The following is a 16,774-nucleotide window of genomic DNA, read 5'->3' on the forward strand; positions in this document are numbered from 1 at the left end:
TTCACCTGTTTGGATCCCCTATCAAAGTTTGGTGATGATACGCAACACCTTGGCGTCTGGGTTACTAGGCTGGTTAGGGGTAAGAAGGGAAGGTCTGTGTTGGGACAGAGCTGCCTTGTTGCGGACCTGAGGATGTGGTCGGGGTATCCCCTTTGCTGAAACCGCGTCCTCAGGTCAGCTGCCTGGGTGACAAATTCCTGTTTGAACAGTTCCGCCTCAGCCAAAGGTACTGTCCCCTCGGAATCCATCTCATGAGTGGGAGAGGATGACTACTCTCCCACCTCAGGAGGGAATTCGTGGAATTTGGTTTCCTATGAATGGTAGTGTCTAATTCACCTTTGGTGTTTTTAGTGATCTTGATATCCAAGAATGGCAAACTAGCACAGTGTGACTCACAGGTGAAGCGCATCCCTATGTCATTCCGATTGAGGTGCGACACAAAGGACTCGAACTGTGATTTGTTGCCATTCCATAAAATGAAGATATCATCAATATATCGCGCCCACAGACCAATTTTTGATATATCCTCAGATTCCTCATCCCTGAATACCAGAGTCTCCTCCCACTAGCCCAGGAATAAATTAGCATACAATAGGGCACAAGGGCTCCCCATCGCGGTACCCCTGAGCTGGTGCTAAATTTCGTTGTCAAAGGAGAAAAAATTTCTAGTCAGAGTGAACTCGAGGATAAATTGGCTGTGGGCGCTATATTGCCAACCACGATACCTAAGAAAATTTTCAACTGCTGCCAAACCCAGGCTATGCGGTATGGAGGAATACAAAGCCTCCACATCAATACTTGATAAGAGGCAAGTTTCCTCCAATACCAGACCCTCCAGACGTTTTAGAAGGTCTGTAGTATCCCTTGTATGGGATGGCAGCGCGGTAACAAAGGGTGCCAAAATACGGTCAATGTAGATCCCCAAATTTTGATTAAGATTGCCTACGCCCGACACTATCGGTCTACCTTTTAGGGGTGACCTCCCTTTGTGGATTTTAGGGAGGCAATAGAAGGTTGACCTTCGGGGATGTAAAGGAAAAAGAAAAGCATATTTCTCAGATGTAATAACTTGAGAGGCCTTGGCTTCATCAAGGATAGCTTTCAATTCACGCTTGTAAATGTCAGTAGGGTCTTTCTCAAGGATCTCGTAGGTCTCATTATCAGAAAGCAAATTTTTACACACATTCCTATAGTGCACTGAGTCCATGACCACAATATTGCCCACCTTGTCAGCGGGTTTGATAATGATATGGGGGTCATCAGATAATGTGGAGATGGCAGTGGTCACCGATTCAGTGCAATTGGAATAATGTGAAGAAACCTTGAGGTCTTCCAAGTCTTTGGTGACCATGTTAAGAAAGATCCTTCACCGTAGTAAATCTGTCAAATTTAGGGGTATGTACAAAGGATAGACCTAGTTCTAAGGTCTTAATTTCATCCTGGCTAAGAGGACGTGAGGATAGATTAACTACCTGTGGTCCCAACGCTATGTTGGAGGTAGTTGTGTGCGACTGCGAAGTGGGTATTCTAGGGTCTGATTTGATTGCCCTAAAAACCGATTGTCACGTCCCCGATATGAGCCCCGAGACCGACCCCTTCGGTGGGACAGATAGACAAATGATGGGCATCATATGTAATATACATGCTATTGAGTGCATCGTCCTTCAAACGAATATTAAAAAAATTGTGAATAAAGTTTTGAAAGCAAACATTTTCAATTGTTAATGTTTAAGAAAAATGCACATTTATTTCAGATATGACAAAGTAATATATCAAGCATACAGACATAAATATCCAAGCTGGAGTTAGGATCTAGTCTTTGCTGCTGCCGGAGACCGGGGTCTTGGTCTTAGCCTGCAGGGCTGTATGCTGTATTGGCACAGTCCTCTCCTGAGCAGCTTTCTTGGAAACCTCTATCTGCAGTTTGCCCTTGTCCACTGTACAGCTCAGGTCTTCTGCTCGCACATCTTCAGGAAGATCCACCTCCTTCCTGAAGATCTGACACTTGTAGGAAAATGAACCTTTCCCATCTTCACTCTTGCATTCCTTGGCTCCACTCACCAGCAGTTTGCTTCCCACTAGCTTGACTGTCAGCTCTTGAGGAGTAAAATCTTGGACTCCAAGGAAAACTGTCAGACCACCCTCTGCTAACTTTACATTGCTGACGGCTGGACCAATCTCAGCCTTATTCTCTATGGACTTTGTATTGCTGGAATTTAGCACAAGTAGATTCTTGCTCTCAGTGGTTTCTTGAAGCAGCTGCTGGTAAAACTGGTCCATCAGCTTCATATTGGCTTTTATTTCTCCTACAGTACGTATCATATCTTTCTCCAGGCTGGAAAAGATGTCTATCGACAGTGGCCAGAGAGGCTGGAAGAAAGACCTAAAAGGGCTTGGTGAAGACTTCTTAGCTAGCTGAAGGCTCAGCATGGTGCTTCTTGGTTCTTTGCAGAGTAAATTCTGCGCTTGCTTTCTAGTCTGGTGGGTTAAACTACAAGGGCTAGTTTTATACTTGACTCTAACACTTCCCGATGGTTCTTACATTCTTCAGAAATGGTCTTCATGTCCCATTTTTAGTACATAACACAACACCCTGATGACTCAGACGTGAAGTCTTCTGTCACTACTCAGCACACTAAACACAGCCAACTGTGCGAGCGTCTGAACTTAAAATATCACAGTGACTGCACACAACATGAAGTGCCAAAGACAGATATCAAAGTCAAGTGTACTATGTAAACAGGTTTACAGAAAAATCGCAATTCTATAATTGTGTATAGGTTTTTATTGAATTTTTCATTTTTTTTTTATACTGGGGAGTTTTTAAAGGGATATTACTTTAAAAAATTCTACTGTGGGGCGCATGCGCGCGGCTTGCAGGACGGACATGTCTGTGTGAGCTCCGCACCGATCGCTGGTAATTTACCTTCATTAGCGCCGTTTATGCGGCTCCATAAGCACTGAATGCCCATGCAGAGACCACAGAAGACTGCCCGAGGCAAAAGGGGAACGAAAATCCCGGGAACGCCGAACGCTTCACAGACAATACCGGAGATCTTCCGGACCACGAGGAATTCCATCATGGCCGACAAAGCGGCTTCACCAGCGAGCCCAGCCTCGTCTGCAGGGGGTGAGCCTCCGGTGGAAGAGACACTACCACAAGCGGGTCAGGCGGAACTATACACTAACATTGCAGCTCTTTTTAAATCAGAGCTCTCTCAGGCGGTCGCAGAATTCTCCCGCCAAATTAACGAGCTGGGGAGCAGAGTTTCTGACCTGGAGACCAGGACGGATGAGTTGGCTGACGCCATCGGGACCGACAGGGAGGACATCGACGCGCACTCCCTACAATTACAAGCTCTAGAGACTAAGGTTGAGGACCTGGAGAACAGGTCTAGAAGAGGGAACCTGCGCATAAAGGGCTTACCTGAATCCTTCCAAGACCTCCCAGGTACAATTGGCGCGCTGTTTAGCGCTTTACTACCGCAGGCCCAACTGTCTCAACTAAAGATGGACAGAATCCATAGAGCCCTGGGGAAGCCGCGCATCCCTGACACTCCCAGGGATGTAGTCCTCAAGCTACATTATCCGGAGATGAGAGACCTGATCCTCAACGCTGCACGAAATTTGAAGGCCATGCCGGATCTTCCGCCTGAGGTACACATTTATGCGGACCTAGCTCCCACGACACTCCGGAAGCGTAGAGAGATGAAGCCGGTGACCCAAGCGCTACAGCAAGCTCAGGTACGCTACAGATGGGGATTCCCCTTCGCCCTATCGTTCCAGCTCAACTCACGCCAGTATACGGTCCATACTCCTGCCGAAGGGGTTGAAAAACTGAGGCAAGCTGGTTTAAAGGTGGACTGCTTGGAGAAATCTGTACCGCCTCCTAGGCCTCAGCGCCCTGCCAGAGTTTGGTCTCAAGTACCAACTACTTCCAAGTCACCAGGACATTGAAAACATAGTCCTGCTTTTCTCATCCACAGAGGACGATATTCTGAAAAATCTCATAAAGAGTCTCCAGGAATGTTTATTCTTGCTTTCCAGAACGCGGTTTAAAATTGGGGCTGGTCACTTGTGACTTTATGTGTGGGCCCAGTTCAGGTCTCACGCGAGGGATACAGCGAATCGGACATCATTGTTGCCCTTCATGTACGGGTTATATTTTGTGGTTTCAGGGATGATTATCGCATCCTGGATTTCCACAATAGACCCTCTAATTATTGCGGGCTATGTTAGGCCCGGCCAATTATGCTATTTAACAGTATTGTTGGATTTGTTTATGTTTTTCAGTTTTGTCGTCTATATGGAGATCTATGTTTTTACTACCACCTATGCTAGGCGGTCCAGTCATACTGCCATACTAAGCTTTACCTCATATTGTTGGGATAATGTGTAAGATATTATCACACAATGTACGTGGCCTGAACTCACCAGGCAAGCGTAAAACAGCACTCACATCTTTCATTAGACATGACCCAGATGTAATATGTATTCAGGAGTCACACTTCACACCCTCCTCCCACCCCAAATATTTCCACCCCAGATATTCCAGATTCTTCTCCTCAACCTTCTGCACTAAATCCAGGGGAGTCATTACTCTTTTACGGAACTCATTCCCACTTCAGATTACTGACCAAATCATTGATCAAGAGGGACGTTATGTTATATTAATGGGGAAGCTTAAAGGGAAGGTTCTGTGTATAGTGAACATATATGCCCCAACTGAGGATCCAATTGGTTTTTTTGATTTCATGTATCGGAAGCTGGAGACATTGCGATATGATGAAATAGCTTGGGCGGGTGACTTCAATTTTGTAATGAACCCTTTATTAGACCGCTCCTCACTGCCTAATACACAACGCCCAGATGCCTTGGGACATCAAATAGCGAGGATTATGAGATCTCTCTCTCTAGCTGACACTTGGAGGGAATATAATGGTACTCAGAGGGGCTATACCTACTACTCCCCAGCTCATGGTCTTTACACACGCATTGATAGGATTTTAGTCTCCACATCCCTTCTTCCGCATCTAGCCTACTGTAGACATCAGATTGCGTCTTGGTCGGATCATGATATGGTCATAGCGGATATTACCCCAACTACACCCACTAGCCGACTATTTACTTGGAGGCTTAATGAGTCATTATTGACCAGACCTATAATACGTGACCGTCTCCAGGACGAATTAAAACAATTTTTTCTGGACAACTCAGACCCAGATGTAGATCCGGTGGTAGTGTGGCTCTCCCACAAGGCCTTCATGAGAGGGCAAATTATCAAAGAGGCCTCGCGTCTAAAAAAAGAGAGACATGCTACCTTACTGGATCTGGAATCTAAACTTAGCAGACTGGTCAAGGCTCACCAAAGATTACCCTCACTATACCTCCTCAATGAGATTAAAACTACCAAGCTTCAAATTAACATGATTCTTTCGAATCAAACAGAAAAAGCATTGCGTTGGACTGCGTCCTATTATTATAAATATGCCAACAAACCCGATAAGATGCTAGCTCGCCAGCTTAAAGCAAAACAAAAAATTAATCAGGTGTTTCAGATTCGAACTAATGCAGGCCAAGTTACATCAAATCCTGAAACCATATACCAGACCTTCCATACATTCTATCAAAAACTTTACTCTAAAGTGTCAGGTAATCAGGAACAAGTACATAACAGTTTTATGGACACTATAAGATTGCCACAAGCGTCACGGGAAGCGGTGTGTGATCTGGGTAGAGCTATTATGAGTGAAGAGGTGGAGTTTTCCATGAAAACACTAAAATTAGGCAAAGCTCCAGGTCCAGACGGCCTGACAGCCCTGTACTATAAAAAATTTACCCCCTTGTTAACCCCCCATATCACGAAACTCTGCAATCACATAATGCAAGGCAATACCCCCCACCCCGACTTCTTAGAGGCCAGCATAACCGTTATACCTAAACCCAAAAAAGATCATTTATCCACTTCCAACTATAGACCAATCTCACTATTGAACCTGGATACGAAAATCCTCACATCCATTCTGGCACGTAGGCTAAACCTTCTACTCCCCACCCTTATTGGTAAGGATCAAGTAGAGTTCATCCCGGGTAGGGAAGCTCCGGACAACATTCGTAAAATTATTAATCTGATCCATGTTGCAAACGTTAAAAACACACCATTAGCTGTTCTAGCTCTTGACATAGAGAAAGCTTTTGACTCTGTTACATGGGATTATCTTCACCGGGTCCTTCATTCCATGGGTATTCAGGGTCCATTTGTACAGGCCATCAAGGCTCTCTACTCTTCTCCTGTTGCATATCTTAAGCTCCCATCCACGAACCCTGCCCCCATCCACATCCTTAGGGGTACACGTCAGGGATGTCCCCTATCCCCGGCACTATTTGCCCTGGCAATGGAACCTTTGGCAATTGCCATTAGAAACAATATAAATATCTCGGGAGTCAAAGTTGGAGATACTGAGCATAAGCTAAGCTTATTTGCGGATGACCTCCTCCTTTCACTCACAAATCCCCTAATCTCCTTGCCGAACCTCCTTAAATTACTAAAATCCTTTACAGAGATCTCTGGGCTCCACATTAACCATCAAAAATCTGAACTCATGTTATGTAACACTCCCCCAACTTTGCAGTCTCTCCTAAGGCAAAATTTCCAGTTTCACCACCTACCCAGTCATATCCCATATTTAGGTACAGTAGTCCCCACACACCTTCACTTGATGTATAAGCTGAACTATGCCCCCTTATACCGGGCCATCAGGGAGGACCTTAAGACCTGGAGTTCCTTACCCATATCATGGATAGGTCGGATACATGTTATTAGGATGGTAGTTTTGCCCAGACTGTTATACTTATTTCGTACAATACCACTACCAGTCCCGGGTGGGGATCTCCGCGACCTGCAGAAGGATGTACTAAAATTTATTTGGGGCAATAAACGTGCCCGCATAGCCCGAACTACCATGTGTCGACATAAAACACAAGGAGGTCTTTCTGTTCCTGATTTTATAAAATACTATAAGGCTGCTAGATTAGCCCAGCTTTTTCTGACGCATACTAAGGCGGAGACACATCCCTTATGGGTTTCAATAGAACAGTCCCTCATTTCGCCTTGGTCGTGGAGAGCCCTACTATGGACATCACTATCTTTACCAATTGGGATACGATCCAAGTCACCACTGTCCTACCAGGCTCTACTATTATGGAGATCTGTCAGGTTTAAGTTGGCCCTACAATCAAAAATCTCCCCCCTACTTCACCTTATAGGCAATCCCGCATTTCCCCCAGGAATGAAAGCATCTGATTTTGGTTGGTGGATTGATAACAATTATGTAACCCTTCACAGATTCTTACTCAGAGGGAAACTCAGTACCCTGAATGACTTTAAAGATAAATGTGAACTCCCTAGGAGTGAATCATACAGGGCCAATCAGATATTCTCGTTCTTTCACTCTTTAAGGCTCAGCAATGTGAATCTAGACTTCACCCCTTTTGAACGTTATGTTAATTTTTCTTTGTATAGACGAGGTCTGTTGTCTAGACTATACGGAATGCTAGACCCATCACCAGATGGAGTCCGCCTCCCGTATATGGTGGAGTGGGAGAGAGATACACAGGTAGAATACCCTCTTTCAGATTGGTTCCTTCGTTCCCAAACTATAACTAAAAGTTCGTGGCAAACCACACTGGCAGAAACCTCTGTGAAAGTTCTTCATAGAACTCATCTAGTTCCTTATAGGTTACACCACATTTACCCAGAGGTATCACCACTCTGCTTTAGGGGTTGTGATGAGAACGGAACAGTTTATCATATCTGGTGGACGTGCCCTCATGTCCAGTTATTATGGTCTAAAGTATGTAGATTGCTGTCATCAGTTCTTAATTGTAACTATCAACCAAACCCCATTTATTGCCTATTAGGAGATAAACCCCCTTGGTTAACATTCGCTAAGTTTAGGCTGTCTCATTATATCTTAATGGCCGCTAGAATCCACATAGCGTACAAATGGAAGACTAGTTTATTAAGCTATCAAGCAGTCATAGATAGAATTAATAGGATTCTGTTATATGAAAAACTTTCAGCCATTCGGATGGATACTTTCGAAGCATTCGAAAAACTTTGGGAACCCTGGGTTACATCCTCCCACTCCGCTAATATACAGCAAAGTCTCTCGTTATAATGATGGCAATATTGTATAAGGATATTCTAAATATTTTGGACGTATGTGTATGTATGTCAATCGCTTTCACACTACAAGATCTCCATTTGACGATTAATAATGTTCTTACTACTTTAATTATTTTTTTCTTTTTTCTTCTTACATGTTATGTATATTTAAAATGTATACCACATCGCTACATCAAAATGCTTATACCTGATAATACTTTACTTTTTAATAAAGCATTTGAAACATAAAAAATTCTACTGTAATGTGCTGAGGGTGCTGCAAAGCAGTACTCACCAGATCTCCTGCACTCACATGCTGACGCAGCCTTGTTCCCCTGTGATCTCTGCTTCCTGGTCCAGAGATGATGTTCAGCCAATCACTGACTGTAGTAAGTCACTGCTGCAGCCAATGATTGGCTGCAGCAATCACATGCCCCTGTGTCGAAAAATCATCTCTGGACCAGGAAGCAGCGAGCACAGGGGAACCGGGCGGCATCAGCATGGAGTAGGTACTGCTTTTTTAAACAGCACCCTTAATGACCATTAACCTCTTAATGACCAGGCCTGTTTGGACCCTAGGCTGAGGCTACAGGCGACATGTGTTGTATGACATCACATGTAATGACTGTGAATAGGGTCACGAGGCCACACATGATGCAACTGCAATGTGACAGTATTAAATAATCTAACACAGTTGGATTTACAGTTGTGTTCAAAATAATAGCAGTCAGGCATCAATAACCTGATCAATCACTGTTTTTGGTAGCAATTATATTTCTACATGGCAAATAATTTACTAGCAGGTGTAGTAGAGTAATAGAAACCCAACAGACCCAAAAGTCATGACATGCATGCTGCTGATTCTGTGTAATTCAACCACTTATTGAAAGGGACATGTTCAAAATAATAGCAGTGAGGAGTTCAATGAGTTCTTTCATTCTTTGAAAAACAGGTGGCAATTATTGCCCTTATTTAAGGAAGGAAGGCACCAAATGTTGTACATGCTGGTTACACTGCATTTCTCTCTGAAATTCTGAGGAAAATGGGTCGTTCCAGACATTATTCAGAAAAACATTGTAACTTGATTAAAACGTTGATAGGAGATGGGAAAACATATAAAGAAGTGCAGAAAATGATTGGCTGCTCAGCTAAAATGATCGCAAATGCCTTAAAATGGCGACCAAAACCTGAAAGACGTGGAAGAAAGCAAAAAACTACCATTCGAATGGATAGAAGAATAGCCAAAATGGCAAGGACTCAGCCAACAATCAGCTCCAGGAAGATCAAAGAAGGTCTAAAGTTACCTGTGAGTACTGTTACAATTAGAAGACTATCTGCAAGAAGCCCCCGCAAAGTCCCACTGTTGAAAAAAAGACATGTGCTGAAGAGGTTACAATTTGCCAAAGAGCACATTGTCAGACGACCCCCGAACACTGAATTCAAGCCACAGTACACTGTGAAGACAGTGAAGCATGGTGGCTCAAGCATCATGATATGGGGATGTTTCTCATACTACGGTGTTGGGCCTATTTATCGCATATCATGGATCATGGATCGGTTTGAATACATCAGAATACTTGAAGAGGTCATGCTGCTGTAGTGTACGGGAACTGTAATACCCGTCACTACCAAAGTGTCATTTGGTGTGCTGTCGTCCCTCCTTAATTATGGGGAAGTTGGTATATGTCAGTTTTATAAAATGTCATGTAATGTAATGCATGTATTTCCCTGTTGCTATGAAACTTGCAAGTACAGGCCGGCTAGGGGTGTCATTCCAGCTCTTAGGCATTAGAGGGAGCTAGGGAGCCCTAGTTTATATAAGGGCCAGACAAGGAAGGGAAAGTCAGTGTAACCTGATCTAGTGTGGAGTGCAGAAGTCAGTCTAGACCACAGCTCAGAAGTTTCTAGAGCCTGAGGAAGTTTCCAGAAGCTGAGAGAGACAGAGGCAAAGATCAGGAAAGCAAGAGGTACTCAGAAAGACAGAGGAGGTACTGATTAAAGCTATAGCCAAGGATATAAAGCCAGAACTAGGTTAATGGGCCTTGGTGAAGATATGCTATATTCCAGGATCAGACAGAATTAGAGTGCTAGCTCCTGTGCTGCAAGTCCTGTGTTCAACACTCTGTAATTACCTTGCTGTAACTGAATTGCCTGCATCGACCGAATTGCAAAATCGACTGTATGCCAAGGAACTGCGATTCCACTATTGTCTCTGCTGGAAAACTACTAAAGTTGGAGTGCTGTTTTAATACTACGTTTCCTCAATTTATTCCTGCATCCGCAAACGGCGTGCCACCGTTTACTTGGCACTGGCGTCACGAACTATTTCTACCTATACCTGCCCTTGCAGAGAGTCAGCTGTACCAGGTTAGTGTATATTGCACTACATCACCCAGAAACACCTATTGCACACAACTTGAGTACGCTGCACATCTCTTTTGGCGTTCCACGAACAGGATACGCACGCTTTCTAGTGCAAGAAGCGTGAACTTTGTGCCTTATACCGTTGCCCTGTGACCAAAGTGACAATTTTCCTGTTTTATTCAAGTGGACTTTGTGGACTAAAAATCGTACCCAAAGTGTACCAAAAACCTCTAAAAAGCGCTGTGCAGTGTTGCGCTACCCAGAGGAAGAAAATCGCCGCATTGGAGTGTGGTTTTGTGGACTTTAAACATTCCTGCTTGCCGTCAGTGAATAGACAGCGTTTGTACCTAAAGATGGCCGCTGAGCTTGCTGAATTTACTGCTGCGTCACCTTCATCCCGAAAAGGCGGGAAAAATTGGCGCCTTTCTGAGGAAAAAGCGGGAAGAAGGTCAAGGGCAGGCGCCACGGCTTATCTGGACATTTGCATGTCTGCCAGCATGGACACCGCCCTCCATATACTGGAATACCTGGGGGGCGGCCTCCCAGTGCAATGGGAGGAGCTGGCTACTTTAATTGACGCGACCCTATCGCTCTCCTCAGAAGGATCGAGCATGTTGAATTGTGAGCAGAGTGTTGCTGCGGCGTCCGCACCTGTAATTGAAAAGATGACCGACACCGGTGTAGAGCCAGGAGAGGCTCCACCGGCCTACGCTCCGGGACCGGAGCAACCCGCCTGCCGCACCAGGGAGAAAGAACCCGAGCCCTACTATGGCCGCTATCAAGCGAAATACCAAGACTAAGATCGTGTATGAGGAATTGACCAAGACCATACATGAGAAGCATACACACACCCAACCCCGCCTGGAAAGGAGAAAGGGAGTGGTGCTGTCGTTTGACAAATCCCGTGGCTACGGGTTTATTCAGGACTATCTAACTGGCAGAGACCTCTATGTCAATCGAAGGTCTGTCAAAAGAGACTACCTCCCTTCGTACCAGCACAGCCTCCGCGAGGGAGAGGAAGTGGAGTACACCCCTGCCGAGGGCCTGCGAGGCCCTTATGCGACTGCTGTGACCCGTCCCAAGCGAGCACCTGAGGACTGGGAGGCAGAAGAAAGAGAAGACTACTCTGGCTGCGAGCGAGAACCGGAACGCTCTCCAGAGCCGGCCCATCACGCCTTTCAGGAGCGGAGCTCCTTCATTGGGCCAAGCGTCTTCTGGCAGCCAACCGTGTTGGAAAAATGGGTGAGCCCCTTCCCTTCCCCCGAGCTGCCTCGTCGGGAGAAGACGATATCTGAGCTGGAGCAGTTAAAAGGACTTAGTGCTACCTTTGAGAACATCCGGATGGGACGGAGACCAGATGCAAGTCCAGAACCTGAAGAGGCCGAGTCTGCGTCATCGGTGACTGTACCTGCGCCGGCGGCGCCAGCAGAGAACAGCGACTCCGACACAGAGAGCATCGGTGAGCAGATCGTCCGGCTGGAGGAGAAGTTGCGGGAGTTGCGTAAGACCTACACCGCCAGGATCCAGACACCGCCGAGGAAGGATGAGGTAAGGGTGCCTGTCACCACCCGCCGACAGCCTTCTGTTGCCACCGCTCCGTCAGTGCCCCAGACCGGACCCGCGATTGCCGTAAATTGCTGCACCCCGAGCACCGGACCGCTTGCTGCGGCGGTGCCAAGCACGTCGCACCCTGCAGTGATCATGCCAGGGCCGGCACGGTCCATCAGAGGGTTCACCCCTAGGCCTATGGGGCCAATACCTATTAGGGGCCCCTTTACTCTACAGCTGCCCCCTGACACTGTTATGTGGGCCCATCCTCCTGTAGAGGACTACTACAGACGATACCTGCCAGCGGAGCCAAGTGGATATGATAGGCCACTGTAATCAGCCTGCTAGGCCTTTGATTTATTTCTTCATAAGAAGTTGATGTTAACCCTTCCAGGACAGGAGTCCTATGTTGCTGGTCCTTTGTTGCGGCTGCCAGTTTGTCCACGGCTCAGTGGTAGGTGTTGACCACTGAAATCACAAAGTCAGCAAGGCCATGTTTATTTCCAGGATCTCCTGCCTGCTTTTGCTACCCACGCCAAGTTGTGCCTGTTCCTTTGTTGCACCTTTTACCCTTCACCCCCTTTTCAGGTTGATCAGGGGTTTTACAGCACTTTTCCTGCTGTCATTTTATTGTGCAACCTGTTACTAAGGAACCGTGCCCGGAGACAGACTCAAAAGTACCTGAGCCTCTGAGATTCTTACTCTTTTAAAAGTATTGTGCCCAGAGATGGACTCCACCGCATGAGAGCCTCTGTGATTTAATAAGAAATAACCTGGGTACGGACTCATGTTTGTTATTTGAGCCTCCAAGAACTTTTATACCGTTTTCTACTGTTTTATCATGGACTTATTCATTGTCATGGACTATCCTGGTTCTAATGTTACGCTGTGCCAGGTCAGCGCCCCCGTTCCATTCACTATCCTGAGAGAAGAGAACGACGCCCCTTGTCACTACCCTTCACCTTTGCCAATTGGACCTGATGTAATTGTAAATGCAGATGAATTACATGTATGTATGCCTGCATGTCTCTATTTTCTATTTCAGGTAGAGATTCCAGTTGGGCGACCCATGATGGAGTACGAGGTCGTACTCAGCTTAAAGCAGTGGGGTATGTAGTGTACGGGAACTGTAATACCCGTCACTACCAAAGTGTCATTTGGTGTGCTGTCGTCCCTCCTTAATTATGGGGAAGTTGGTATATGTCAGTTTTATAAAATGTCATGTAATGTAATGCATGTATTTCCCTGTTGCTATGAAACTTGCAAGTACAGGCCGGCTAGGGGTGTCATTCCAGCTCTTAGGCATTAGAGGGAGCTAGGGAGCCCTAGTTTATATAAGGGCCAGACAAGGAAGGGAAAGTCAGTGTAACCTGATCTAGTGTGGAGTGCAGAAGTCAGTCTAGACCACAGCTCAGAAGTTTCTAGAGCCTGAGGAAGTTTCCAGAAGCTGAGAGAGACAGAGGCAAAGATCAGGAAAGCAAGAGGTACTCAGAAAGACAGAGGAGGTACTGATTAAAGCTATAGCCAAGGATATAAAGCCAGAACTAGGTTAATGGGCCTTGGTGAAGATATGCTATATTCCAGGATCAGACAGAATTAGAGTGCTAGCTCCTGTGCTGCAAGTCCTGTGTTCAACACTCTGTAATTACCTTGCTGTAACTGAATTGCCTGCATCGACCGAATTGCAAAATCGACTGTATGCCAAGGAACTGCGATTCCACTATTGTCTCTGCTGGAAAACTACTAAAGTTGGAGTGCTGTTTTAATACTACGTTTCCTCAATTTATTCCTGCATCCGCAAACGGCGTGCCACCGTTTACTTGGCACTGGCGTCACGAACTATTTCTACCTATACCTGCCCTTGCAGAGAGTCAGCTGTACCAGGTTAGTGTATATTGCACTACATCACCCAGAAACACCTATTGCACACAACTTGAGTACGCTGCACTGCCTTATGCTGAAGAGGAAATGCCCTTGAAATGGGTGTTCAAACAAGACAACGACCCCAAACACACCAGTAAACGTGCAACATCTTGGTTCCAGACCAACAAGATTGACGTTATGGAGTGGCCAGCCCAATTCCCGGATCTTAATCCAATAGAAAACTTGTGGGGTGACATAAAAAATGCAGTTTCTGAGGCAAAACCAAGAAATAGAGAAGAACTGTGGAATGTGGTCCAATCATCCTGGGCTGGAATACCTGTTCACAGGGGCCAGAAGTTGGTTGTCTCCATGCAACACAGATGTACAGCAGTTCTCAGAACAGCGGTTATACAACTAAATATTAGTGAAGTGATTCAAAGGAAAGCAAAATCTTCAAACATTTTTCAGTTTATATAGTGAATGTTTGAGTTTGTAAAGAAGATTACATACACTGCTATTTTTTTGAACAGTCTAATTCACTTTTCTTCAATTTTTTTTTTAGAGGAACAAACATTTTATATATTTTTCTTCATGTTTTGATTTGGAATAGAATGTGTAGTGTTCCCAATGCATTTGTGTGTATGGAAATAGAAGCAATAAGAAGGATTTTGAGCTTTATTCACTGCTATTATTTTGAACACAACTGTATGTTCGCAAGTCGCACCCACCTTGGTTATCACAGACCACAACGCAAGTTGCGTGTGACCTGCGACTTTTTAGAGATTTGGCCAAATCAATTCTGCAATAGTAAGCATGTTTAGAGGGGGTTTGAGGGACAGGTACCCCAGGGCACCAAGCTACACACCCTGTGAGTTACATGCAGTGGATTTTTCTAAAGCTAGATTCACCAAACTGTGCTGAATTGGTGCATTTTAAGTCAAGGTCTGTGCGCATTCGATCGGAGCCGGGAATGTGTCCCCGTTGCCTGGCAACCAGGTCTGAAGAACATCTCGCATATATCTCTAAATCAAAGAACCGGCCTATAACTGCGCATGCACTATTATACCTAGCGCTGCGCTTTAGAGGCGTGTCTCTAAAACCAAGCTTCGCTTTCGAGGTTAACTCCAGGGATCAATTGTGCGCATGCGCTGCACAAGGAAGGTGTGTCTGGAAACCAAGCCTCGGTTTGGGGGCAGGTCCAATATTTAAACCTGAGCAGGTACCGATGCTATTGCTGACTACATCGGGCCCAGTGAGACTACTGAAAGTATATCAGGAAATCCAGGGGTGGATATTATCTATTTCCCCCACCCTCTTTCACGGGTTATCAAGCTCATTTGAGTAGTACCAGGTCTCAGAGCTTATGACATGTGCGTCCTGCAATAACAGGTTACATCATATGTGCATCCTCTTCTGTTTAATTGCCCAGCTCCCCGTTGTTTCCCCTGATGATTCTTACTCTCATCTGTAAGTGAAACATGCGTGTAGGGATGTTCTAGGAGAGGGCTAATTAGGGTCTCTAATTCCAGGGTTAGGTTCCGGACGAGGCACCCTTGCCTTAGTGGGTGTACCGTGGTTAGGCCTTAGGGCTAGTGTAGGACCCCGCTAGGGTAAGTATAGGGAACCGTAGGTCGGACCCCGACCCGTGTGCAGCACGATCATTACCAAGGACCTAATTCATCACTGATCCGCGAGGTAACTGCGGCACAATTGGAGTCGCTCAACTAAGCGGTAGGACAAACGGGTTACCATCTAACGAGTGCCGCCGTGCACCCCCTATTTTCTTCTACCTATTTTTATGTCATGTATGCTTCAACTCCATTTGGAGTCACCAATTATTCTAATGTTATTTGAAATGTGATATTATTGAAGTTATACATAAATTTTGTTTGAGGTTCTATTTATATATATATACACTCATCTAAGGGGCTATTTTCTAAGAGTAATAATTAAAAGTTACGTTTTAATATCTACTAAATTTGATCACTTATTTCCGATATTTCTGTGTGCAGTCACATTAGTATTTGTGTGCTGTCAAGGAGTCAGAAATCTTGGACTGCACCTAACACATTAGTAATACTGTAAGGAGTCCAAGGGTATGACCACAGGCTGCAGCTTGAACTGCAAAAACTTCAAAGCCATGACGGTATTCTATTAACTCATTAGACACAGTTTATTCAGCCTTCATTGTTAAAGGGCACCTATCAGCAGATTTGTACCTATAAAGCTGGCTGACCTGTTACATGTGCACTTGGCAGCTGAAGGCATCAGTGTTGGTCCTATGATTATATGTGCCCGCATTGCTGAGAAAAATGTTTCAATATAAGCAGATAAGCCTCTAGAAGCAACGGGGCATTGTCATTACACCTAGAGGCTCAGCTCTCTCTGCATCTGCCACTGAAAGGGCTCTTTCACACGAGTGGATGCCGAGCGGGTAATGTAGTGCCAAACCCCGCTCTGGACAGCAGAGACACGGAGCACTAACATGATTGATAATGCTCCGTGCCTCTCTGTGATCTTTTTACTACAAAATCACGGTGACAACTTTATCTCAATGTGATTTGTAAGTTAAAAGGTCCCAGAGAGGCACGGAGCATTATCAGTCATGTTAATGGTCTGTGTCTCTGCTGTCCAGAGCGGGGTTCAGCACTCTTTCACGCAGCAGATTCCACTCCGGGATCCGCTTGTGTGAAAGAGCCCTTAGTGTCATCACGTGTGGCCCTGGCTTCTAAAGTCTCGCGCTGCGCAGTGTATCTCAGAATCCAGCACAGGCGCAGTACAGGAAAGAGTTTTGCAGTACTGAAGAGAACTGCCAGCAAGCCTCTTGCCTGT

General features: G+C 45.4%; 1 protein-coding gene across 1 annotated transcript; it reads right to left on the reverse strand.

Annotated features, from left to right (window-relative positions):
* Positions 1–1,721: 1,721 nt before the first annotated feature.
* On the reverse strand, positions 1,722–2,486 carry LOC121004347 (heat shock protein beta-11-like). Its single transcript, XM_040436533.1, has one exon. It carries the CDS (start codon positions 2,428–2,430, stop codon positions 1,813–1,815), a length of 618 nt encoding a protein of 205 aa, XP_040292467.1. The 5' UTR covers positions 2,431–2,486; the 3' UTR covers positions 1,722–1,812.
* Positions 2,487–16,774: the final 14,288 nt, after the last annotated feature.

This window comes from Bufo bufo, chromosome 6 (assembly GCF_905171765.1).
Source record: "Bufo bufo chromosome 6, aBufBuf1.1, whole genome shotgun sequence".
Taxonomy (NCBI): Eukaryota; Metazoa; Chordata; class Amphibia; order Anura; family Bufonidae; genus Bufo; species Bufo bufo.

Bases quoted from the DNA above. Each gene is read 5' to 3' on its own strand.
- LOC121004347 (XM_040436533.1), bottom strand. From the start codon at position 2,430: ATGCTGAGCCTTCAGCTAGCTAAGAAGTCTTCACCAAGCCCTTTTAGG.